Source organism: Cebus imitator, unplaced genomic scaffold, assembly GCF_001604975.1.
Source record: "Cebus imitator isolate Cc_AM_T3 unplaced genomic scaffold, Cebus_imitator-1.0 Scaffold69, whole genome shotgun sequence".
In the NCBI taxonomy this organism is placed as follows: Eukaryota; Metazoa; Chordata; class Mammalia; order Primates; family Cebidae; genus Cebus; species Cebus imitator.
In genome coordinates, this window is record NW_016107384.1 from 4,125,432 (window position 1) to 4,147,679 (window position 22,248).

At 34.7% G+C, this 22,248-nt stretch overlaps 1 protein-coding gene across 6 annotated transcripts in view; it reads left to right on the top strand.

Moving 5' to 3' along the window:
• The window catches only part of MIPOL1 (mirror-image polydactyly 1), a 373,668-nt gene that overhangs the window by 97,018 nt on the left and 254,402 nt on the right, over window positions 1-22,248 (top strand). For all 6 annotated transcript variants that reach the window (XR_001826007.2, XM_017530847.2, XM_017530845.2 and 3 more), the window contains exons 8-9: window positions 13,881-13,914; window positions 14,174-14,344. Coding sequence is in view for 5 of the 6 variants with exons in the window: in XM_017530847.2 (XP_017386336.1) it covers window positions 13,881-13,914; window positions 14,174-14,344 (205 nt within the window). In the remaining variant the exon portion in view is untranslated. The remainder of the gene's footprint in view (window positions 1-13,880; window positions 13,915-14,173; window positions 14,345-22,248) is intronic.

Here is a 22,248-nt window from a genome sequence, read left to right on the forward strand (position 1 = left end):
GCTAATTTTTATTACTTTTTATAGAGATGGAATCTTGCTGTGTTGCCCCAGCTGGTCCCAAACTCCTAAATGCCAGCAATTTGCCCACCTTAACCTTCCAAAATGTTGGAATTACAGGTGTTAGGTGTGACACCTGGCCAGGAGTGAATTTTTAAATGCAAAAAAAGAGAGATAGGCAATGAGCTGAAACAAAGTTTGTTTTAGGAACTATAATTTTATAATTAGTGATTGGCTATAAGCTATAGGGTGTGAGTCATAGTGTCTGGTATAACATTATTAGGTTAATTTATAGCTACTTGTGGCAATAGCAGGCAGTTTCAATAGACGAATACAAACTGAATATGATGGCTCACACTTGTAGTCCCAGCACTTTGGGAGACCAAGGTAGGAGGTTTGCTTGAGTCCAGGAGTTCAAGACAATTGTGAGAAACATAGTGGGACCTCATTTCTACAAAAAAATATATATATTTAAAAAAGCCTAGTCGTGTGATAAACTCCTGTAGTCTCTGCTACTTTACAGGCTAAGGTAGGAGGATCACTTGAGCCCTAGAGATAGAGGCTGCAGTGAACCTATGATTGATCATGCCTTTGCACTCCAGCCTGGGTGACAGAGCAAGATCCTCTCTCAAGTAAAAAAAAAAAATGTGAATACTAACTCATAGGGCGGCAAACAGGACATGATTGCAGTCTTCATTTTCATTCTTTATGGGCCTGATAATTAAAAGGGCTTGCATTCCTCAGATTAAGGTTCTTTTCTCATATAAAAGAAAGAAGCACATTAAAACTCCGCTTTTTTCATTATGAATTTCACATTAAAAAATCTGTAAAAGTTGTATTCATTTCTATAGCCATATTAGTTTTTCTAGCTAAAGTGTGCCCTGTTGTTTAATCTTAACTTTAAAAGGATTGAATAATCATTACTGGAACTATCATCATAGATGGTATTTTTATCCCTGAGTTTTTTATTGTGGGGAATCCTTGGGTGCGTCAGTGGAAACAAAAACACAAACTCAAAGTGCTTTTTTCTTTTCTTGCTCAACACAACAATCAAAATGGAAGCCTCTTTTGACCAAATGTGTAGTTATTTCCCTCACACATCAAACAAGTAATCAGTTCTGCAGTGGACACCAGCTGGGTATCCTCCAATTAAATTCATATGCTAACTACCTGGAGAAAGCCTCAGATCCCATAGGTTGAGGGCTCAGTCTCACAATACTGGCCCTGCTTCAGACAAAAATCTTAAGTCCAGGCCTCTGTAACTTCTGACTAACCAGCTTCAAGTTAGGGTTCATATAGTCCCCTTTTTGGGTCCTATTGATTTGTTAGTGCAGCTCACAGAACTCAGGGAAACTTACTTACATTTACTAGTTTATTATAAAGGTTATAACAAAGGATACAGATGAAGAGATGCATAGGTGAAGGTATAGGGGAGAGATGCAGAGCTTCCATGCCCTGCTTGGGTACACCACCCTCCAGGAACCTTCACATGTTCAGCTTTCAGGATGCTTTAGGTACCCTGTTCTTTTGGGTGTTTTATGGAGGCTTCATTACATAGGCATGATTGATTAAACCATTGGCCATTGGTGAACAACTTAACTTTTAGGCCCCTCTGCAGAGGTTGGGGGTTGAAACTCAAAGTTACCACCTTTTAATCATGCAGCCTTCCTCATGACCAGCCTCCATCCAGAAGCTGTCTAAGGGCTGCCAGCTATCAGTTCATGATTAGCATAAAAAAAGACATCACTTTGGAGATTCCATGTATGTGAGGAAAGGGGTGGGGGAGTGGAATGATGACCAAATGTATATTTCACAATATCACAGTAGGTAACTGATTTCGCTTTCAAAGGAGGAGCACATAAATACCTTATTCTCTGATTTAACATGCCTCAGATTGGCTGTGTGTTATCATTGTATTCAAATTTTTAAGAATGTAATTCTTGAGTCAAGTATCTCTTTATTCTAAATATTATAAAAATGTTACTCTCTTGTCTTCTGACATTGTTTGCCTGAAAAAATGTCCAGATCAATCAGATTCCCCATCCCCTTGTGTGTGGGGGGGGGTTGGTTTGTTTGTTTTTTGAGATACAGTCTGGCTGTCTCACCCAAGCTGGAGTGCAGTGACATGATCTCAGCTTACTGCAACCTCTGCCTCCCTGGTTCAAGCTATTCTCCCACCTCAGTATCCCGAGTAACTGGGACTACAGGTTGAGTGCCACCACGCCTGACTAATTTCTATATTTTTAGTAGAGGCGGGGTTTTACCATGTTGGCCAGGCTGTTCTGGAACTCCTGACCTCAAGTGATCCACCCGCTTCAGCCTCCCAAAGTGCTGGGATTACAGGGATGAGCCACCGTGCCTGACTCTGTGTGTATATGTTTTTGTCTGTCTTTTTTTTTTTTTTTGTCAGATAGCTGAGGATTCATCCTTTATTCATGAAGTAGGGCTGAATCAGGGCAATTGTGTCCATCATTTTTTAATAAGGTTTTGGGGTCCACAGCATGCCTTTTAAAGGACTATTTCATTCTTCCTTTATTTCATGGAAATTTTACATTTTTCAAAAAAATTTAACTTTTAAGTTCGGAGGTACATTTGCAGGTTTATTATATAAGTAAACTCCTGGGATTTTTTGGTGTAGATTATTTCATCACCCAGGTATTAAGCCTGGTATCCGTTAGTTATTTTTCCTTACCCTCTACCTCTTCCCACCCTCACTATCCAATAGGCCCCAATGTCTGTCATTCCACTGTATTTGTCCATGTGTGCTTATAATTTAGCTCCCTCTTATAAGCAATAATGTGGTATTTGGTTTTCTGTTCTGGCATTAGTTTGCTAAGGATAATGGCCTCCAGCTCTATCCATGTCCCTGTGAAGGACATGATCTTGTGCTTTTTTATGGTTGCATACTATTATTTCACAGAAATTTTACTTTCTAAGGAAGTTTTTTTGAAGAGATAGGGTCTTGCTATGTTGCCCAAGCTGGTCTCAAACTCCTGGCTTCAAGCAGTCCTCCCTCCTTGGCCTCCCAAGGTGCTAGGATTATAGCTGTGAGCCACCACAACTGTCTCATGAAAATTTTAGGTCTGCAAATGTTTTGTTTTTTAGGTTTTCTACTTTAGAGACTCCAGCTATACTTATATGGAACATTTTTGTCCTTATGTGTTATCTGTTCAATAATTATTAATATTTTAATCTGCTTTTACATTCACTGTGATAACTACAAACATTTCCTTTATGTTGGTAATCCCAATTGTCATTGTTCTTTTCCATGGTCTTTCTCGTTAATGTATGTAATTTTTATTTATTTGTTTATTTTTTATTCTCAGCTTATTTCCTTAAGTTTTATATTTCTTTTTTCACTTTATTGTTTTAGCCCCTTCTCTTTTATTTTATTGAAATTTTTTTCTTTTTTTTTTACTTTTTAATAAAATACCAACCATGGGTAGGAAAATTTTCTTTCTTTTGTGTCTTATTTCATTCATGCTGCTACAGTAATAGAATACCTGAGACTAGGTAATTTATAATGAACAGAAATTTATTGGGTCACTGTTCTGGAGGATTTCTTGCTGAGTCATCACATGGTAGAAAGCAGAAGGCTAAAAAGAGGCAAAAAGGAGCTAAACTTGCCTTTCTGTAATGACATTAATTCAACCCGTAAGAGAGGAGCCTAGTGGCCTAATCACCTCTTAGAGGTCTTACTTCTTAATGCCGTTACAATGACCATTAAATTTTAGCATGAGTTTTGGAGAGGACAGGCATTCAAATCATAGCATCTTGGTTTATGTCTTATTATTATTATGAACTAGTTTCTTTTGCATATGTTTTGTGTTGTATTTGTGGTATATTCATAGTTACCATATCATTTCTTTGCATCTTGCTCATGCTTAAAATGGGCAATTCTGTCAAAAACTTTTAGCAGAGCAGAATGGTACAGATGAATTTTCCTTAATAAACGTTTTTGTTTTGAGATGAAGTCTTGCCTTTGTCGCCCAGGCTGGAGTGCAGTGGTGCGATGTCCGCTCACTATAACCCCCGCCTCCCGGGTTCAAGCTATTCTCTTGCCTCAGCCCCCTGAGTAGCTGGGATTAAAGGCATGTGCTATCATGCCTGACTAATTTTTGTACTTTTAGTAGAGATGGGGTTTTGCCATGTTGGCCAGGATGGTCTCAAACTCCTGACCTCTGGTGATCCGCCTGCCTCTGCCTCCCATAGTGCTGGGATTACATTCATGAGCCACTGTGCCCGGCCTAATAAACATTTTGTTTTGAAGCCTGTTTGCCTTCTTTAAGCTGCCATTTCTTGGCAAGGCATTGCTCTTGGTACCTTTCTAAATAACCCTAGGGCAATGGGTTGGGAATGGAGTTTGATAAGACCTCTCTGGGACTGTATGCTTCTTTTGCTGGAGGTTCTGTCCTCTGCTTATGGGATTTTGTTTGGTGCCACGCATTAAGGGTTCATGCTATCTGGTCCCTGTATACTTATCCTAATTTCATGGGGATATTCCTTTTGAGCTTTTATTTTTTTCACTATTGTAGTAAAACATGACTTGCAACCTTTGCCTCCTAGGTTCAGGCTCTTCTCCTGCCTCAGCCTCCTGAGTAGCTGGAACTAGAGTTGCATGCCACCACACCTGGCTACCAAAGTATATTTTTAAAACGTATATATTTTTAAATTTACCTTAAGCAATACACTGTTGTAAAATTAAAAAAAAAATACTATTCACAATAGCCAAGACATGGAGTCACCCCAAATTCCCATCAACAGTAGACGGGATAAAGAAAATGTTGCACATAGACACCATGGAATACTATGCAGCCATAAGAAGGAACATAAGAAAGATCATGTCCTTTGGGGAAACATGGATGGATCTGGAAGCCATTATCCTCAGCAAACTAAAGCAGGAACATAAAACCCAACACCACGTGATCTCACTTATAAGTAAAAGCTGAATGATGAGAACACATGGACACATGAGGGGAACAACACACACTGGGACCTGTTGGGGGTCTGTAGGTGGGTGAGCATTAGGAAGAACAGCTAATGGGTGCTGGGCTTAATACCTGGGTGATGGGTTGATCTGTGCAGCAAACCACCATAGCACACATTTACCCTGTAACAAACCTGTACATCCTGCGCATGTATCCCAGAGCTTCAAAGTTGATTTTAAAAAGTAAAATAATATAAATACACACACAAAAAAACATAGCAAGCCTTGATTCTTGTTCCCTCTATACAGATTCTTAGATAATACAGGCTTTTCTTCATGAAAGGTTTTTGTTACTTTTCTCTGGGCTGTCTACTCAACTAATTCTCAGATTATTTCTAAGCTGTATGGTATAAGTGAAAAATTCTGTTTTGTTGGCTCACTGTCTTCCCAACACCTGTTTTGTAGGTAATCTAGCCAAAATCATCATCTCTCCACCCTGCACCCCCTCCCTATTTTAAAAAATTACTACATGACATCCTACTTTTTTTGCTATTTGGTTAATTTGTATATTCTGTTCATGTAGCTATATGATGGGGTAAGATTTGGGTAGATTTGGGTGTTCAGATTTCCCTATTCCATCTTTACTTGGAATTCTATTTTTTATAAGATTTTTAGAAAATTATAGCTTAGTTTTATATTTCCAGAACAGTTACAAAGATCATATAGAGAGTTGCTGCATAACCCTCACCCATTTTCCCTTATTGTTAACATCTTACATTACTATGGTACTTTTGTCACAGGGGAGAATTCAGTATTGTTACATGACTATTAATTAAACTCTATACTTTCCTTGGATTTCACTGCTTTTTCTTGAATGTCCTTTTTATGCTCTAGGATTGTATCCAGGATTCCATATTGTATTTAGTTTGTATATCTCCCTAGCCTGCCCTGGGCTGTGACATTTTCTCTAACTTTTCTTGTGTTTTAAGACCTTTGATAGTTTTGAGGCATATTGATCAAGGTATTTTATACAGAGTGTTTCCCAATTTGGGTTTTTCTTGTGGTTGGTTATGCTGGTGTTATGAGTTTTTAGGGTGAAGACTACAGAAGTGAGTACCATTTTATTCACATCATTTCAAGGTTATATTCTACTAACATGATTTACTACCAGTAATATTAACCTTGATCATCTGGCCAAGGTATGGTTTGCCAAGTTTCTCCACTGTAAAATTACTTACCTCTATTCCTTTGTTTATACTCTACTCTTTGGAAGCAAATCACTAAGTACAGTCCATACTAAAGAATGAGAATGGGAGGTTGTTAAATTCTACCTCCTGCAAGGGAGAATATTTACCTAAATTATATGTAATTCTTCAATACAGGAGATTTGTCTCTTTTTCCCTTTTTTTTTTTTTTTTATTCAGCCATTTGTTTCAGTATGGACTCATAGATGTTCATTTAATACTTTGAATTATAATCGAATACTATGTTATTTATGTTGTTGCTTGAAATGTTCTACCTTTGTGAATTGGAAACGCTTTCAGGTTAGCTCCTATATCTCTTTGACATGTCCCCATTCTTTTACGTTATTTATTTGTTTTTGTTTTGAGATGGGGTCTTGCTCTGTTGTCCAAGCTGGAGTGCAGTGGCATGGTCACAGCTCACTGCAGGCTTGACCTCTTGGGCTCAAGCAATTCTCCCATCTCAGCCTCTCCAGTAACTGGGACCACAGGCACTCATTTGGCTAATGCCTAGCTAATTTTTAGAAATATTTTTAGAGACAGAGTCTCACTATATTGCCCAGGCCAGCCTCAAGCTCCAGAGCTCAAATGATACTCCTGCCTCAGCCTTCCAAATTGCTGGAATTACAGGCATGAGCCACTACACCTGGGCTCTTCTGATTTTTGAACATTTTCTTTTTGGCATGACAAAATACTCCAGTGTCACCTTATGTAGGGCTGTATAGAGCTGTGCCCCTCCAGTAGATTCAGTCATTTCTCCAAAGAATTCTAGTTGCTTTTATTGGAAAATAGTATTAGAAACCAAGATGTGGGTGTGGGATGTGCCCTTTGTTGTGGGAGTATGACTACTCCTAGACATTTTCTGCAGACACAGTAGGAAATACACATATATGCTAACTGATGTATACACACATATCGCTTATTTATTCATCTGTCTATTTGTATCTATATCAAGCTAAACATGAGTTCACACTGATGTTCTTAATTCGAATCTATTACCAGATGGTTCATTCAAGGTTTCCCTTCTTGCTTATCTGTAAATTATTCCATCCAGTGGTGACAAACCTGGCCTCAAGCAGCCACCATCTATTTACTTATTTGTTGAAACCTAGTATACGTTTTAACTCTTTGTGAATCATTAACCTGTACCTCCATGAGAAATAACTTTACCAATGAGAATATACTATGTATGGTTCTTTTAGTCCTTAGTCTTACAGTTTCAAGACACCATTTTCCAAAATTACTTAACTTTTCTTCTTCCTCTGCCCCACTTCTTTGAGGTTAGGCCATATCTTTTAATGTAATTAGACTTATTTATTATAGTAGACTTATTTATTTATTTTATGTAATTAGACTTACTTATTCTAGCCTAGTGTTCTTTGATCTCCTAGCTGGTTTCTTTGTGTGCATACATTAAGGTGCACTGTGTGCTGTAAATATCTGTGGGCTTTGGCAAATGCTTAGTGTCATGTATCCAAATTAGTTCTGCTACTTTAAAAATCTCCACTGCTTCTTCTACTCAAATCTTCTTCCCTCCCCAACTCTGTGGCAACTATTGACCTGCTTTCTTCCCCTAATAGTTTTTCTTCTTTTAGAATGTCATATGAATAGAATCATACAATATGTAGTCATTTCAAACTGGCTTTTATTTAGCAAAATTCATTCACATTAATGAATTTATATTATGTTCTTTCTTCATGTTGAATAGTATCCCATTGTATGGAAGTACCACAGTTTGTTGATTGATTTCTTTGTATAAGGGATATCTTGGTTACTTCCATTTTTGGTGATTTTGAATAAAGTTGCTCTAAGTATTCACATACAAGTTTTTGTCTGGACATACCTTTTCAAATCAGTTGAGTAAACCCAGTAGCACTACTGCTGAATCATAAATTAAATCTATGTTAATTTTACATGAAACTGCCAAATTCTTTTCCAGAGTGGCTATACTAGCAACAAATCAGAGATCCTGTTGCTGTGTTTCCTTCCAAGCATTTGGAACTGTTGTTTTTGTTTTGTTTTGTTTCTTGTTTTGGATGTTAGCCATTCTAACAGGTATGTAGTAGTATCTTAATATTTTTATTTTTTATTTGCATTTCCCTGATGACACATGATATTGAGCATCTTTTTAAATGTTTATTTTTCATCTGCATATCTTCTTTGGTCAAATGTTCAGATATTTTATACAGTTTTTCAAATTAGATTATTTTTCCTCCTTATTGTTTAAAAGAGTTGTTTATATTCTGGATATAAGTCCTTTATCAGGTATGTGGTTTGCAAATATTTTCTAGTCTATGTCTTATTTTTCTGAGTCTCTTAGTGTGTTTGGCAGAATACAAGTTTTAAATTTTGATAACATTTTTTAAAAATTCTTTTTTTTTCTTTTGCTTTGGATATTCTTTTATTCCACCACCATTTGTTAAAAAGGCTGTCATTACTACATTAAATTTCCTTTGCACCTTTGTCAAAAATAAGTTGACTATATATCTGTGGGCTAATGTCTGAATTTACTATTCTGTTTCATTGACCTGTATGTTGATCCCTTTGTCAATATCACACAATCTTGACAGTGAGTCTTGAAATCAGGTGTGGTCCTCCAACTTTGCTCTTTTATTAAAGAGTTGTTTTGGCTATTCTGGATACCCTTTTTATAAAAATTCAGTAATACAGCCATTAAAACTTTAGAACTCTTCTTTGGAGATTTGCAGGTACTATGATGTTCAATTTATCAGTCACCGAACGGTGGTATATTATTTTGCATGCAATTTATGTTCATAAATTTTGTTACCTAAATCAATCACCAATTTTATTAATGCGATTTGCTTCTAAAAATATTTTTGTGCTTTCAAACAATCAAATTTACCTAGAGAAGACAACAAATCAGTTTTTCATAAAATGTCACAACTCTTTTGAAGTAGGTATATTCATGTTTTATAGATGAAAAAGCTTAGAGGGCTAGACTACTTGGCCAAAGACTTAAAGTCAATCAATTACACATTGTCAGAATGTCTACCTCAGATTTACACAGGCAACTCAAACTTAGCATATCTAAAATGAAACTTACTAATTCATTCTTGAAACCTGATTCTCTTCCTTAATCCCCTATCTTGATCAGTGTTACAACCATCTGCCTGTATATCCAAGCCAAAACTTCTTCCTCAGAACTCCTGTTAAACTGATCTCTTACTTGGTTTATTCTATCTCTTTAACTAATATGTTTAAATTGAGCCTATCTTCTTCCCTATTTTTATCCTTCATTGAACATCTACTTTTTACATATATTTGTTACAGTTTTTATTAAAATATATTGAAATTAGTATTCATTGAGGCAGAATCCTTTTCATATTGTCCTTTCGAGCATTAGTATTAAGTGAAGAATGGGAGTGAGCAAAAAGGAACACATTCAATTCCCAGCTTTTTCTTTTAATTAATTAATTCATTCAGTAAGTATTTATTGAGTATATACTGTGTCAGGTACAGTGCTAGTTGTGGAGGACACAGCATTATGGTCAAATTGAGTTAAGTAAATAATCATATAAATACTTAAAACAACAGTTAATTTGAAGAATTTTTGATTTCTAGAAACAGCTTATAAGAGGGACTCCTTTTGTATCAAAGTCTAGGAGTTCAGGTAGGGGAAAGAGTCAGGGAAGGCTGCACATACCAAGCAAGAAAAACAACAGCAACAAAGAATATTAAGTTAGTATAGTTTGAGATGGTTCTGTGAAGTTCCCTTCTCTTCTGCTGAATCTATACGTTCTGAACCTTCAAGAGTGTGTTTTGGACTACATCTTCATAACAGGACAAATTAATAACTGTTTTGCTTGACTGAAAGGTATATTTGGGGGCATTGAGTATAGGATAAAATTATATAAATTCACATCTTTTAAAAAAATTTTTAATTTCTTGCTTTCTATAATCTTCAGATCCTTTGTCATCTTTTTTCTCTCATCTGCTTTGCTACTTCTGATCTGCATTGTGTCTCTGTTAGTGTCTGCTTTGTCTTATTCTGTCCCTGCTTTTCTTTACCCCTTGGATCTTTAATGCTTTTTCTCTTTCTTTTTTCACTTTTATCCAAAACTAGGGGAAACAAATAAAAAGGATTCAAGTTAAAATTACTTACATTTACATACTATTATACATATTTGCATTTGTGTATTTTACCTGTTCAGATCATGATACCTTTTTTTCAGTCTCTTTGCTATCATTGGTATTTTTTTAACATGTTAAATGTGGTATGTAGAAAATGAGAGAGAATAAAAGCAAACAAATCAGAGTTTTCTTGTTAGAATAAAAGCAAACAAATTAGAATTTTCAGAAAAATTTGAAATATTTTTATCATTTGAGGTCAACGTTTTGCATCTTAGGATTGAAAAAGGTGAATGACTAGTTTCAGAAAGGAAAAAGGTGATATTGACTGATTTAGGGATAAATCAAGAAATGCGACATTTCACGCATGAATATTTTCACTTAGAGTGCAAGGTTGTCAGTCAGAATTTGCATGCTATAGGAAATCAATTGAAACTTGAGCCCATAGACATTTACTTCAGCAAAATTCTTACTAATTATCATTACTATGTCAAGTTAGACTGTTGTAGGCATAATTTAAAGTTTACAAAAGATTGGAGTTCTTTTGTCTAATTGTAAACCTTATATTAATGAGATATATAGTTCATCAGATATATTTCATATAACACCAACTATTATTTTAAGTATTTAGATCAGTAAAGTGTTACGTGTTGTACATAACACTAGTAAACCTTGGCACCTTCCCCAAAGTAATTTTAAATAGAAAATTGAAAGCCATGTATAGTTGTTTCAAATCACCTCTTTTCTGAAAAGGCAAGTTGTCTTAAGTTTTGTGTTGTTTTAAGTGACACAGCATGTGATATACTTATTTTAGACCTGAATTTCGTTAGTCTGACAATTATTTTTGTTGTTTCTTAAACTAGATATTGAATGATCTAGCTTATAAAATTATGTCAAATATTCTAAATTGGCACTTACAGCGCAAACATCAAAGAGCTAGTCTCATTTTCCAACACTGTATCAAGGATTTGCAAACTAAGAACTTATGTTGAAATCCAGCCTGCTTCCTATTTTGTAAATAAAGTTTTATTGGGATACACCTATACTTGTTCACTTAAGTATTGTGTATGGCTGCTTTTATACAACAGAAGCAGAATTTAGTAACTATGATAGAGAGCATACAGCAAAGCCTAAAATAATTACTATTTGGTCATTTACAGAAAAACTTGACTGATACCTGCTCTGTGTAATCTAGTCGAGAATAAACTATGATATAATCTATTTTTGGTATCTGTGATATCTCCTGAAACTTTTAAAGAGACACAAGTAGAGAAAGTTACTTGCATCTATGTAGATTTTCAAATCTCGAATTAATCATTTTTTTCATTTTGACTAAATTTATATTTTTCTTTTAATGGCCATTTATCACTATACTTACATCAATTATAAAGAATTATAACAAAGCAAGATTGAGATCCAAATGCTAAGTGGCTGACTTGGCTCACTTACGTCTTGTGTGTCAGACCTAGCACAGTAGCCTTCCCAAAAACATAATTTAAAATAATTTAAAAGGAAATGACAAATCACTATTATGTGCTTTCAGCAGCAATCACACAAATTATTTAAAGTCTGAATTCTAAATTTATGTGCCAGGGATCTGGAATAGCCTTTGATAAGGACTTTTAATTCTGATTTTTTACAAATGTTTAAATTATTAGTAGGGAATTCTAATATTAGACTAAATACAATTATCTTAAACCTTTCCTATTCAAAGATATTAATTTGAAACATTTGAACTCTTCATCTTTCTCTCCTTACAGTAATGGTTTACATTGCAATGCCTGAAGACAGCCTATAAACATTACATAGAAATTCCATACACGTTTTGTGTGTGTGTTGATTATTTGGAATATATAGAATAGGTAACCTGCTGTTGTTTCTTTCCTGGTCATATATAATTCTTTGAAGCTAAAAATAGAGATTTATAACCTTGGTAACTAAATGTCTTTTGTTGTTGCAAAGGTTCCAGAGGAATTTACCAATGTAAATGTTTAATTATCATGTATCTGTTCACATTTTAAATTATCAAGTTTAATAAGATAATTGTGAAGTTTGTAAGCATTTAAATTGGATTTTATTGGATAGCTGCCATAATTAGGTCTTACTTTGATTTTACCTGAAAAGTAAGGCAGTAAAAGATAAGATAAATATTTCTCACCACATATTACTTCCTTAGAAATTGTATTTAACCAACCAATTACTGCTGGTTAAGTGCTACTAATTTTCTACAAATATTTTCACTATGATAATAAATGTTAAGGCTATTATTATATAGTTTTCTGCTGTGTTTTTCAATTGAGATGAAAAGAAGTGTTTATACTCACAATTCTTGTAGAACAAACTTTTGTTAAGCAGCATCTTTGAAAATTGTTCATTTATTTTGAAGATTAAAGATGAAAGTAGTTGCACTTCTTTAAATGTAAACCTAAGTGGACGTTAGTAGTTTGAGACACATTGAATTATATATAACTTAAAATTACTATACCTTCCTGTTAACTTATACTATTTATGTATGTCTAGAAATAGCTTTTTACTATATGTGTATATATTTTTTTCTGTTGAAATACTATGTTATAAAAATACTACTTTTCCATGAGTGTAGCAATTTTATCCAGTTGTGAAGTTTGGAACCATTCAGTGGCATATTTATTAGGTGTCTTCTATTATCTTTGGCTAGTATCCTCTTTTATGGTAAATGTTAAATCATAGAAGCACAGAAATGGGGGAAAACTTGAGAAAACAGCAACTTGGATATCTAAACTTTTTAGTGTAATTTTAAAATAATTGAGATCCTTTCTAGAATCTATACCTTTTCACTAACACATATTACAAATTTTCTTTTAATTTACTTACTTTAAATGGTTTCCTAAATTATATTATAGACATTTTCTATGTAATTTAAAACTACTTTCTTTACCTTTACTGCATTTCTTCAATTTCTCAACATCAGCAAACATTTCAGGAACCACTATGACTCTTGTAAGACAAAATGCATTTCTGAGGGGAGCCAATTTGTATTTTTTGTCTTTATGTTGAATAATTCTACATATATTAGGAAGAAGAAAATAACATTCATTAGTCATCTAAAAACTTGGTACAATTTTGTTCAGCCTTCCTGTATATTTGTGTTATAATAATAAACAGGTAACAGCAAGAGATTTTTCACTTCAAATTTAGTGTAATTATTTGTCATTGCTTTTGAGGGAACATAGTTAAACTTTGTAATAAAAATACTTGCCTTGTTTTACTTATGATGGTGTCCAAAAAGAGAGGAAATACAGTTTCTGATAAAAATGGAAAGTCCAGGAATAAATATAATGATGAGAATGAGTGCTTTTATCACTGGGGAACTTTCTTCATCTAAGCACATATGAACAATTGATCCTTGTAGTCATATATAGCAGTAAACATTAATAACTTAACAGTCTGAAGTCAGTGCAGAAGATATGGAGCATTATTGAAAGATGGAGTCGAGCAGGTGGCACTTTAATATGTTCAGTGTCATGGTTGACTCTAAAGACTAGTCGAATGAAATTACTTGAGGTTCTAAAGATTTAAAAAGCGAACTCATTTTGCTGCACTAAGGAAATGCTACTGATCAGGCTTTCTGTGTCCCTTTTTTCTAGGCTAGAAAATATTAACCCTGAAGAAAATGACATGGTAAGCCATTCTCTGAGGAGATTTCTTGATGTCAGTCTTATATCTTAGAGGCTTAAGTTCAATTGAGTGGGTTTCAAGAACTAAGATGTGGGAAAAAGAAGAATTGACACACTAATAATGTACATCTTTGCCGCAATATGAAAATTCAATAACTTCACTCAGTCAATTTACAATTCACATGTGCCTATTAATTAAAACCCTATATTAAATAAAATATATTAAAACTTCATGTCTGACTAACATATAATGGTGTTGGTAGACATTACAGGAATTACTGAACAGAATAAACAATGCAGACACAGGGATAGCTATTCAAAAGAATGGAGCTATAATTGTGGATAGAATCTACAAGACCAAAGAATGTAAAATGAGAATAACTGCAGAAGAAATGAGTGCACTAATAGAAGAACGGGATGCTGCCTTGTCTAAGGTAACTCTGCATGTATCTGTAAAAGCATGTACTTACCATTTTCCTCTGTTTTTTTTTAACCATTGAAAAATGACTTTGGCCCAGATATTCTTAATTCATATAGTTTTTAGAACATAATTAATACCACAATGATTAGCTATATTGAAATAATTATATACTTTATTATACTACTGTTCAAAATTTGCAACCTCATTTTAAATAAAATTGAATGCAGTCTAATTTCTTCATAAAATTAAACTTGTTTTATAACATGCTACCTTGTTATAGAAATTTAGTTATATTCTTTCAATTAATCACTTTTATATGGGACTTCTTACTTAAGCTGCAGTTTTCTGAGGGCTGAAATTATGTCTGTATTACTGTTTTATTGCCATTGCCTAATTCAGTACCTTTTAGTAAACAATGATTAATAGATTAAAATTATTTATGTATTTTTTCTGAATTCCACTTACACCTTCCTGTTCTACCCGAAACCTGATTACCTCCCTCAAGCCACTGCTTTCAGTGTAGTCATTTAAAGTAGTGGCTGTGCTCTCTTTCATACCAGTTATACCACTGGGCTTAGAGGTTTGTTTCTCATTATTGTTTTTATTTATTTATTTATTTAAATGGAGATGAGGTATCACCTTGTTTCCCAGGCTGCTCTTGAACTCCTGGCCTCAAGTGATCCTCCTGCCTCGACTTCCCAAAGTGTTGGGTTTGCAGGTATGAGCCACCATACTCAGTCTTGTTATTGTTTTCAGACCAATGTCTTTTTCACTCCCTGAACACCTCCAGGTTTGAAACTTATACATCAGACTAAACTACCCAGTACCTATTATCATTGTAGTCATGTACACACTTCTATGTCACTTCCCTTGTTTTGTTAAGATTTTTGGATCTATTCCAGTGTTTCTTTCTTTAGCCTACTCATGTCATAATTCTTGGTGATGTAAATTCCTATGTAGACAATCCTTTCAAAAATTATAGTCTCTTATTTCCTAGAATTTCTCTGTTTTAGTCCTTGTGTGCTGCACACAATATCTGCCATGTACTCTGTGGTCATACTCTGTTCCTGGTCATTCTGAGTCTTAATATCAGGCCTCCCACTTTCTGACTAGCAGCTGCTGTCTTTCTAGCTCACTCACTCTAGAACTCTGACTCTATCAATTTTTCAACATATTTCTTTTACTTTTTCTTTTTCTTTTTTTTTTTTTTAGGCAGAGTCTTGCTCTGTGACCCAGGCTGGAGTGCAGTGGTGCAATCTTGGCTCACTGCAGTCTCCTCCTTCGAGGTTAAGTGATCCTCCTGCCTCAGCCTCCTAAGTAGCTGGGACTATGGGTGTGCGCCACCACACCTGGCTAATTTTTCTATATTTTTTGTAGACACAGGGTTTTCCCATGTTGGACAGACTGGTCTTCAACTCCTGACCTCAAGTGATCCGCCTACCTCAGCCTCCGAAAGTGCTGGGATTACGGGTGTGAGGCACTGTGCCTGGCCTTAACTTATTTCTATTGATCTTACTCTTTTTTATCCCTCAAACCCCTTATGTCCTTACTCTGTCCGCCATACACATCTAGCTTAAATTCCATTGCCCGTTATAATTATCACCAACTTGCATATAATATAACCGTATTTTTCTTGGCCCCCTCTTCCTTTGTCCTACTCACCCAGCCAATTCAAACCTAGTTAAATGAATCTTTCTGCTTTGTTTCTTCACAGCTTTATAAGGCAGGAGAAAAATCACACAAATTTACCAAATGAACTTACCTTAAATCCATGACCAACTGTTAATATCTTCAAGTAGATTCTCAATGTTGCCTGGCAACTTCTTGCCATTTGCTTGTCTATTCACTCTTCCCTCTGGAGGACTATTTTATCTCTTCTTTCTCTGTAGTTATCCAACTTCTCCTCCCAGTTAAAAAGATAACTTCTGCATGTCCCCAGCCATTTCATCTACCAGCCTACCTGTATTTGCACCCTGTACTCTGCCTTTTCTACTTTACTTTTTTCTAACTACGTGCTTCTGTTTAAAAACAAATGAACCAGTAAAAAGGAAAAGTGATGTTTTAAGGGATAAAAAAGATAATTGCAGTACCAAGTCTTGGAGTAGATGAGTAAATTGATAGGAAATAGGTTCTAGAACATAAGTATAGGAATTGGCTTTTGTTAGGAACAGGGAAACTACTTTCATTCTAACAGATGCCTGTAAAGATCTTGGATAGATACAGATGCTGGCAAGTTGATAAATTTAATAATGGGAAGTTGGGGATGCAGTGTCATTCTCTACTAAAATGTTAGATTAATTTATATTTTCAGTGGATTAGTGGATGGTGGTGAAGATTTATAAAGTACAGACAGTTTGAAATCATTTTTCTTGTTTGTGTATAAATGAACATAACTAGAGAAATGTAGGATTGCCAGGCAGACCTAAATGCACATTTAAGAATTATGGTAGTTAAATTTTTAAAAACCTATCTGTGAAATTGTGTGATTTCTTTTAGCAGTATTCCAATCTTGAGTATAGTATGGTATAGTAGATATTTGATTTTAACTACAATGGAGATTTTAATGAGTGAGGACCAGAGAGTTATTATAGCAATGAAACACACATTCTCCCTCACCATGGACTTTCCCTTATGTAAAGAGATAGAGGAGTGATGAGGCACGTAGAAAGAAACTGAGGAGAGTGTAGTATTACAGAAGGCAAGGTCCTGGATAGTAAAAAATTGGTAAGCCCATGTATTGGAATTCTTGGTTTGTCAAATAATTGCGTTATAGTAAGTTGCAGTGAAGAGAAAAAGGCACTTGAAATAAAGATTTTGCACTTATTACAATTATTAAGGTTAGTGATTTCCAGATGTTTTTCTGTGTAATTTTTATATGGATGTATAGGAAAAAATAAACCCTAAATGATACATATTTTATCACACAGTAAGCCAGATTCAGAAGTGGTTACAGAGAGGAAGCATATCTACGGAAAAATATGAATTTAAAACTTGCAAGGAATTTCCTCCATATTGTAACAAGTACAGAAATTAAGGTCTGCAAAGATAATATAATGACACATATTTCAATATTCAGAAATGGGTGCTAGAACATTCCTGGCTTGGTTATGAATTCCTCACTTGGCATCTACATGACTAGCAGTCACTTTGATAAAGCAGATTGAGATTAGGGAGTGCAGCATACGCTAACAAACCCACTTGATGAACATACCTAGAATTCTGCCCAATGATGTAACCTTCAAAGTTGTCTTTTCACTTTAGCAGAGGACATAATCAAATATCCTAGTGTCTTAATCTCTCCTTTTTAGTGTCGTTTTCACTTTGTGTTTCTTATAATTAACATAGTGTATAGCATATAATAGATACAAAGTGATGATAAGTTAAAATATTAGAAATTTGACAAAAAGGTCATACTCAAAAGGAAAATAAAGTATAACATTTAAAGTTTCATTTTTCAGGAAAGGTGGGAAACATATTTGATATTCTTTATTTTAGTGGCTATAAAATTTTCATTAATTTTTCTCTTGTCAGTTTGTTAATTTGCTTTCCTATCATGTAATTATTTGTTTATGCATGTTTTTTCAGTCCATCTTGCTAAAATATATTGTTGATAGTTCATCTATTGTAATTACTTGTTTTTTCTTATTGTGAAATTTTTACAACTTTTTGAAAGTATATAGAACTTCAGAAATTACAAATAAGCAAAAAGAAGGAAAAAATTGTCCCCAAACTCACTTCCTAGAAATAGTTATATGTACATTGTCTTTTTTCAATGCATATTATATTGTATGTACTACTTTGTAGCCTGATTTTTCACATTGATTTGACATTTTGTTAGATATTCTCATAATTGTACTTTATTTTATTTATTTATTTGAGACAGAGTCTCATTCTGTTACCCAGGCTGGAATGGAGTGGTGTGATCATGGCTTTGGTTAAGCTCACTGCAGCCTCAACCTCCCAGGCTCAGGTGATCCTCCAACCTAAGCCTCCAAGTATCTGGGGCAATGGGCACACACTACCACACCAGGCTGATTTTTTTTGTATTTTTTTAGAGACGAGGGTTTCATCATGTTGCCCAGGCTGGTCTTAAACTCCTGGGTTCAAGTGATCTACCCACTTCTGTCTTCCAAAGTGCTGAGATTACAGACACGAGCCACTGCACCAAGCCTCATACTTTGATACTTTGGGCATGTTAAGATTTGTTTAACTTACCTGCCATTGACAGTTTTGGGAATAGGAAAATTTTTGTAAATAAATTTTTATGTATATCCATGTTTTTTTCCTAAAGGAAAATTCCTAGGAATGAAAAGGATGACCTAAAGAATATAAACATTAAAAAATAAACATATATTTCTTTTTTTGTTATCTTTTTTTTATTATTATTATATTTTAACTTCTGGGGTACATGTGCAGAACGTGCAGGATTGTTACATAGGTATACACATGCCATGGTGGTTTGCTTCCTCCATCCCTCTGTCATCTACATTAGGTATTTCTCCTAATGTTAGCCCTCCCCAACCTCCACCCCCTGCTATCCCTCCCTACCACACTTTCCCCCCCGACAGGCCCCAGTGTGTGATGTTCCCCTCCTTGTGTCCATGTGTTCTTATTATTCAACACTCACTTATGAGTGAGAACATGCTGTGTTTGGTTTTCTGTTCTTTGTCAATTTGCTGAGAATGATGGTTTCCAGATTCATCCATGTCCCTGCAAAGGACATGAACTCATCCTATTTTATGGCTGCATAGTATTGCATGGTGTATATTTGCCACATTTTCTTTATCTAGTCTATAACTGATGGGCCTTTGGGTTGGTTCCAAGTCTTTGCTATTGTAAACAGTGCCACAATAAACATATGTGTGCATGTGTCTTTAAAATTGAATGTTTTATAATCCTTTCGTTATATACCTAGATTGCTGGGATTGCTGGGTCAAATTGTATTTCTAGTTCTAGATCCTTGAGGAATCGCCACATTGTCTTCCACAATGGTCGAACTAATTTACAGTCCCATCAACAGTGTAAAAGTGTTCTTATTTCTTCACACCCTCTCCAGCACCTGTTGACTACAGATTTTTTAATGATCACCATTCTAACTGGCATGAGATGGTATCTGCCTGTGGTCTTGATTTGCATTTCTTTAATGACCAGTGATGATGAGCATTGTTTCATGTTTGTTGGCTGCATAAATGTCTTCTTTTGAAAAGTGTCTGTTCATATCCTTCACCCACTTTTTGATGGGGATTTTTCTTGTAAATTTGTTGAAGTTCTTTGTAGATTCTGGTTATTAGCTCTTTGTCAGATGAATAGATCACAAAAATTTTTTTCCCATTCTGTTGGTCGCTGGTTGACTCTAGTGATAGTTTCTTTTTGCTGTACAGAGGCTCTTTAGTATAATTAGATCCCATTTGTCTATTTTGGCTTTTGTTGCCATTGCTTTTGTGTTTTAGTCATGAAGTCCTTGCCTATCCCTTTGTCCTGAATGGCATTGCCTAGGTTTTCTTCTAGGGTTTTATGGTATTATGTCTTATGTTTAAATCTTTAATCCATCTAGAGTTAATTTTTGTATAAGGTGTAAGGAAGGGATCCAGTTTCAGCTTTCTGTATATGACTAGCCAGTTATCCCAGCACCATGTATTAAATAGGGAATTCTTTCCCCAATTGCTTGCTTTTGTCAGGTTTGTCAAAGATCAGATAGTTGTAGATGTGTGGCATTACTTCTGAGGCCTCTGTTCTGTTCCATTAATCTACATCTCTGTTTTGATACCAGTACCATGCTGTTTTTAATTACTGTAGCTTTGTAATATAGTTTGAAGTCAGGCAGTATAATGCCTCCAGCTTTTTTCTTTTTGCTTTGGATTGTCTTGGCTATGCGGGCTCTCTTTTGGTTCCATATGAAGTTTGAGGTGCTTTTTTTAAAAAAAATTATGTGAAAAAAGTCAAGGGTAGCTTGATGGGCATAGCATTGAATCTGTAAATTACTTTGGGCAGTATGGCCATTTTCATGATACTGATTTTTCCTAACCAAGAGCATGGAATGTTTTTCCTTCTGTTTATGTCCTTTCTATTTCCTTGAGCAGTGGTTTACAGTTCTTCTCGAAGAGGTCATTCACATCCCTTGTAAGTTTTATTCCTAGGTATTTTTTTGTAGCAATTGTGAATGGGAGTTCAATAGCCTTCTTAGAAAATTTGTACCTAGAAATATTATTTGAAATTTTATTTGGGAATTTTAAGTGGATAAAATGCTAAGAAATGTAGACTTTATTCTCTAGGCAATGTGAAACTTGCAGCTTTTCAGTTTCTGAAAATGCAGAAATTGCTACTCTTGAGGAATATTTCTGGGCAAGACTTTATAAAGTTCCTTGAGCAATATAAGTATGAGGAGACCAATTATAATAGGAACCTATCATAATTGAGGGAGGAGATGAGGTTCTAAACAAGAAAAATGAGGAGAGGAATACATATGAAAGCTATAGAAGCTTGTATTTTTGCAAATAGAGGTATAACCTGAAGTGAACTAATCTCAAGTGAAGGATTTGATGAATTTTTATATGTGTATTCCCATGTAAGCAACACCCAGATCAAGGTATGGAATATTGCTAGTATTCCAGGAGGCTCCTTCTTGTCTCTTTCTCACTTTTCTTACTTCTGTCCCCATAGGTCAAATTGCATGTTTTAAAACTTCATATAAAAGGAATCATATGTCATATACTACTGTGTCTAATTTCTGTCGCCCAGTGTTACTACTGTATGTTGATCTGTATTGTTAATAATTATTAATTATATGTTTTTCACTGTGGTGTGATGTTTTATGGTGTGAATATGCCATGATTTATTTACATATTAGACAGATGACAGAAATTTAGATTGTTTTCACTTTTAACCTATTATGAATGAAGCATTATAGAGATTCTTATCTTTTCGTGGACTTAAGCATTTATTTCTTTTGATACATATACAGGCACATACTTGAATCATAGGTTTAGTTTTATTAGGTAATGCCAAATGTTTTCGCAAAGTTGTACCAGTTTACAGCAGCAATGTAAGTGAGTTTCTCTAGTTGTAATAGTTAATAGTTGGTATCATTGCTCATTTTAATGTCAATCATTCTGGTGGGCGTATAGTCATATTTCATTGTGGATTTATCTTGTATTTTTTGTTTCCCTAATGACTAATGATGTTAGCACCTTTTTATATGTTTTTTGGACATTTTTGTATCTTCTTTTGTGAAATATCTCTTTGAAGCTATTTGCCCATTATTAAATTTGTTTTTCTTGATTTATGTAATTTACATATATTTGTACAGTCTGTAGCTTGCATTTTTATTCTCTGAATCCTGTCTTTTGATGCCAAATATTGTTAATTTTAATGAAGCCTAATTTATTGTTGTTTTCTCCTTATGGCTAATGTATTAATGCAGGATTGATGGTCATCACTATTCTAACTGGCATGAGATGGTATCTGCCTGTGGTTTTGATTTGCATGTTTCTAATGACCAGTGATGATGAGCTTTTTTTCCACATGTTTGCTGACCACACAAATGTCTTCTTTTGAAAAGTGTCTCTTCATGTCCTTCCCCCACTTTTTGATGGGTTTTTTTTTTTTTTTTTGTAAATTTGTTTAAGTTCTGTGTAGATTCTGGATATTAGCCCTTTGTCAGATGCATAGATCACAGAAAATTTTCTCCCATTCTGTAGGTTGTTCACTCTGATGAGAGTTTCTTTTGCTGTGCAGAAGCTCTTTGGTTTAATTAGATCCTATTTGTCAATTTTGGCTTTGTTGCCATTGCTTTTGGTGTTTTAGTCATGAAATCCTTGCCCATGGCTATGTCCTGAATGGTATTGCCTAAGTTTTCTTCTAGGGTTTTATGGTGTTAGGTCTTACATTTAAATCTTTAATCCATCTAGAGTCAATTTT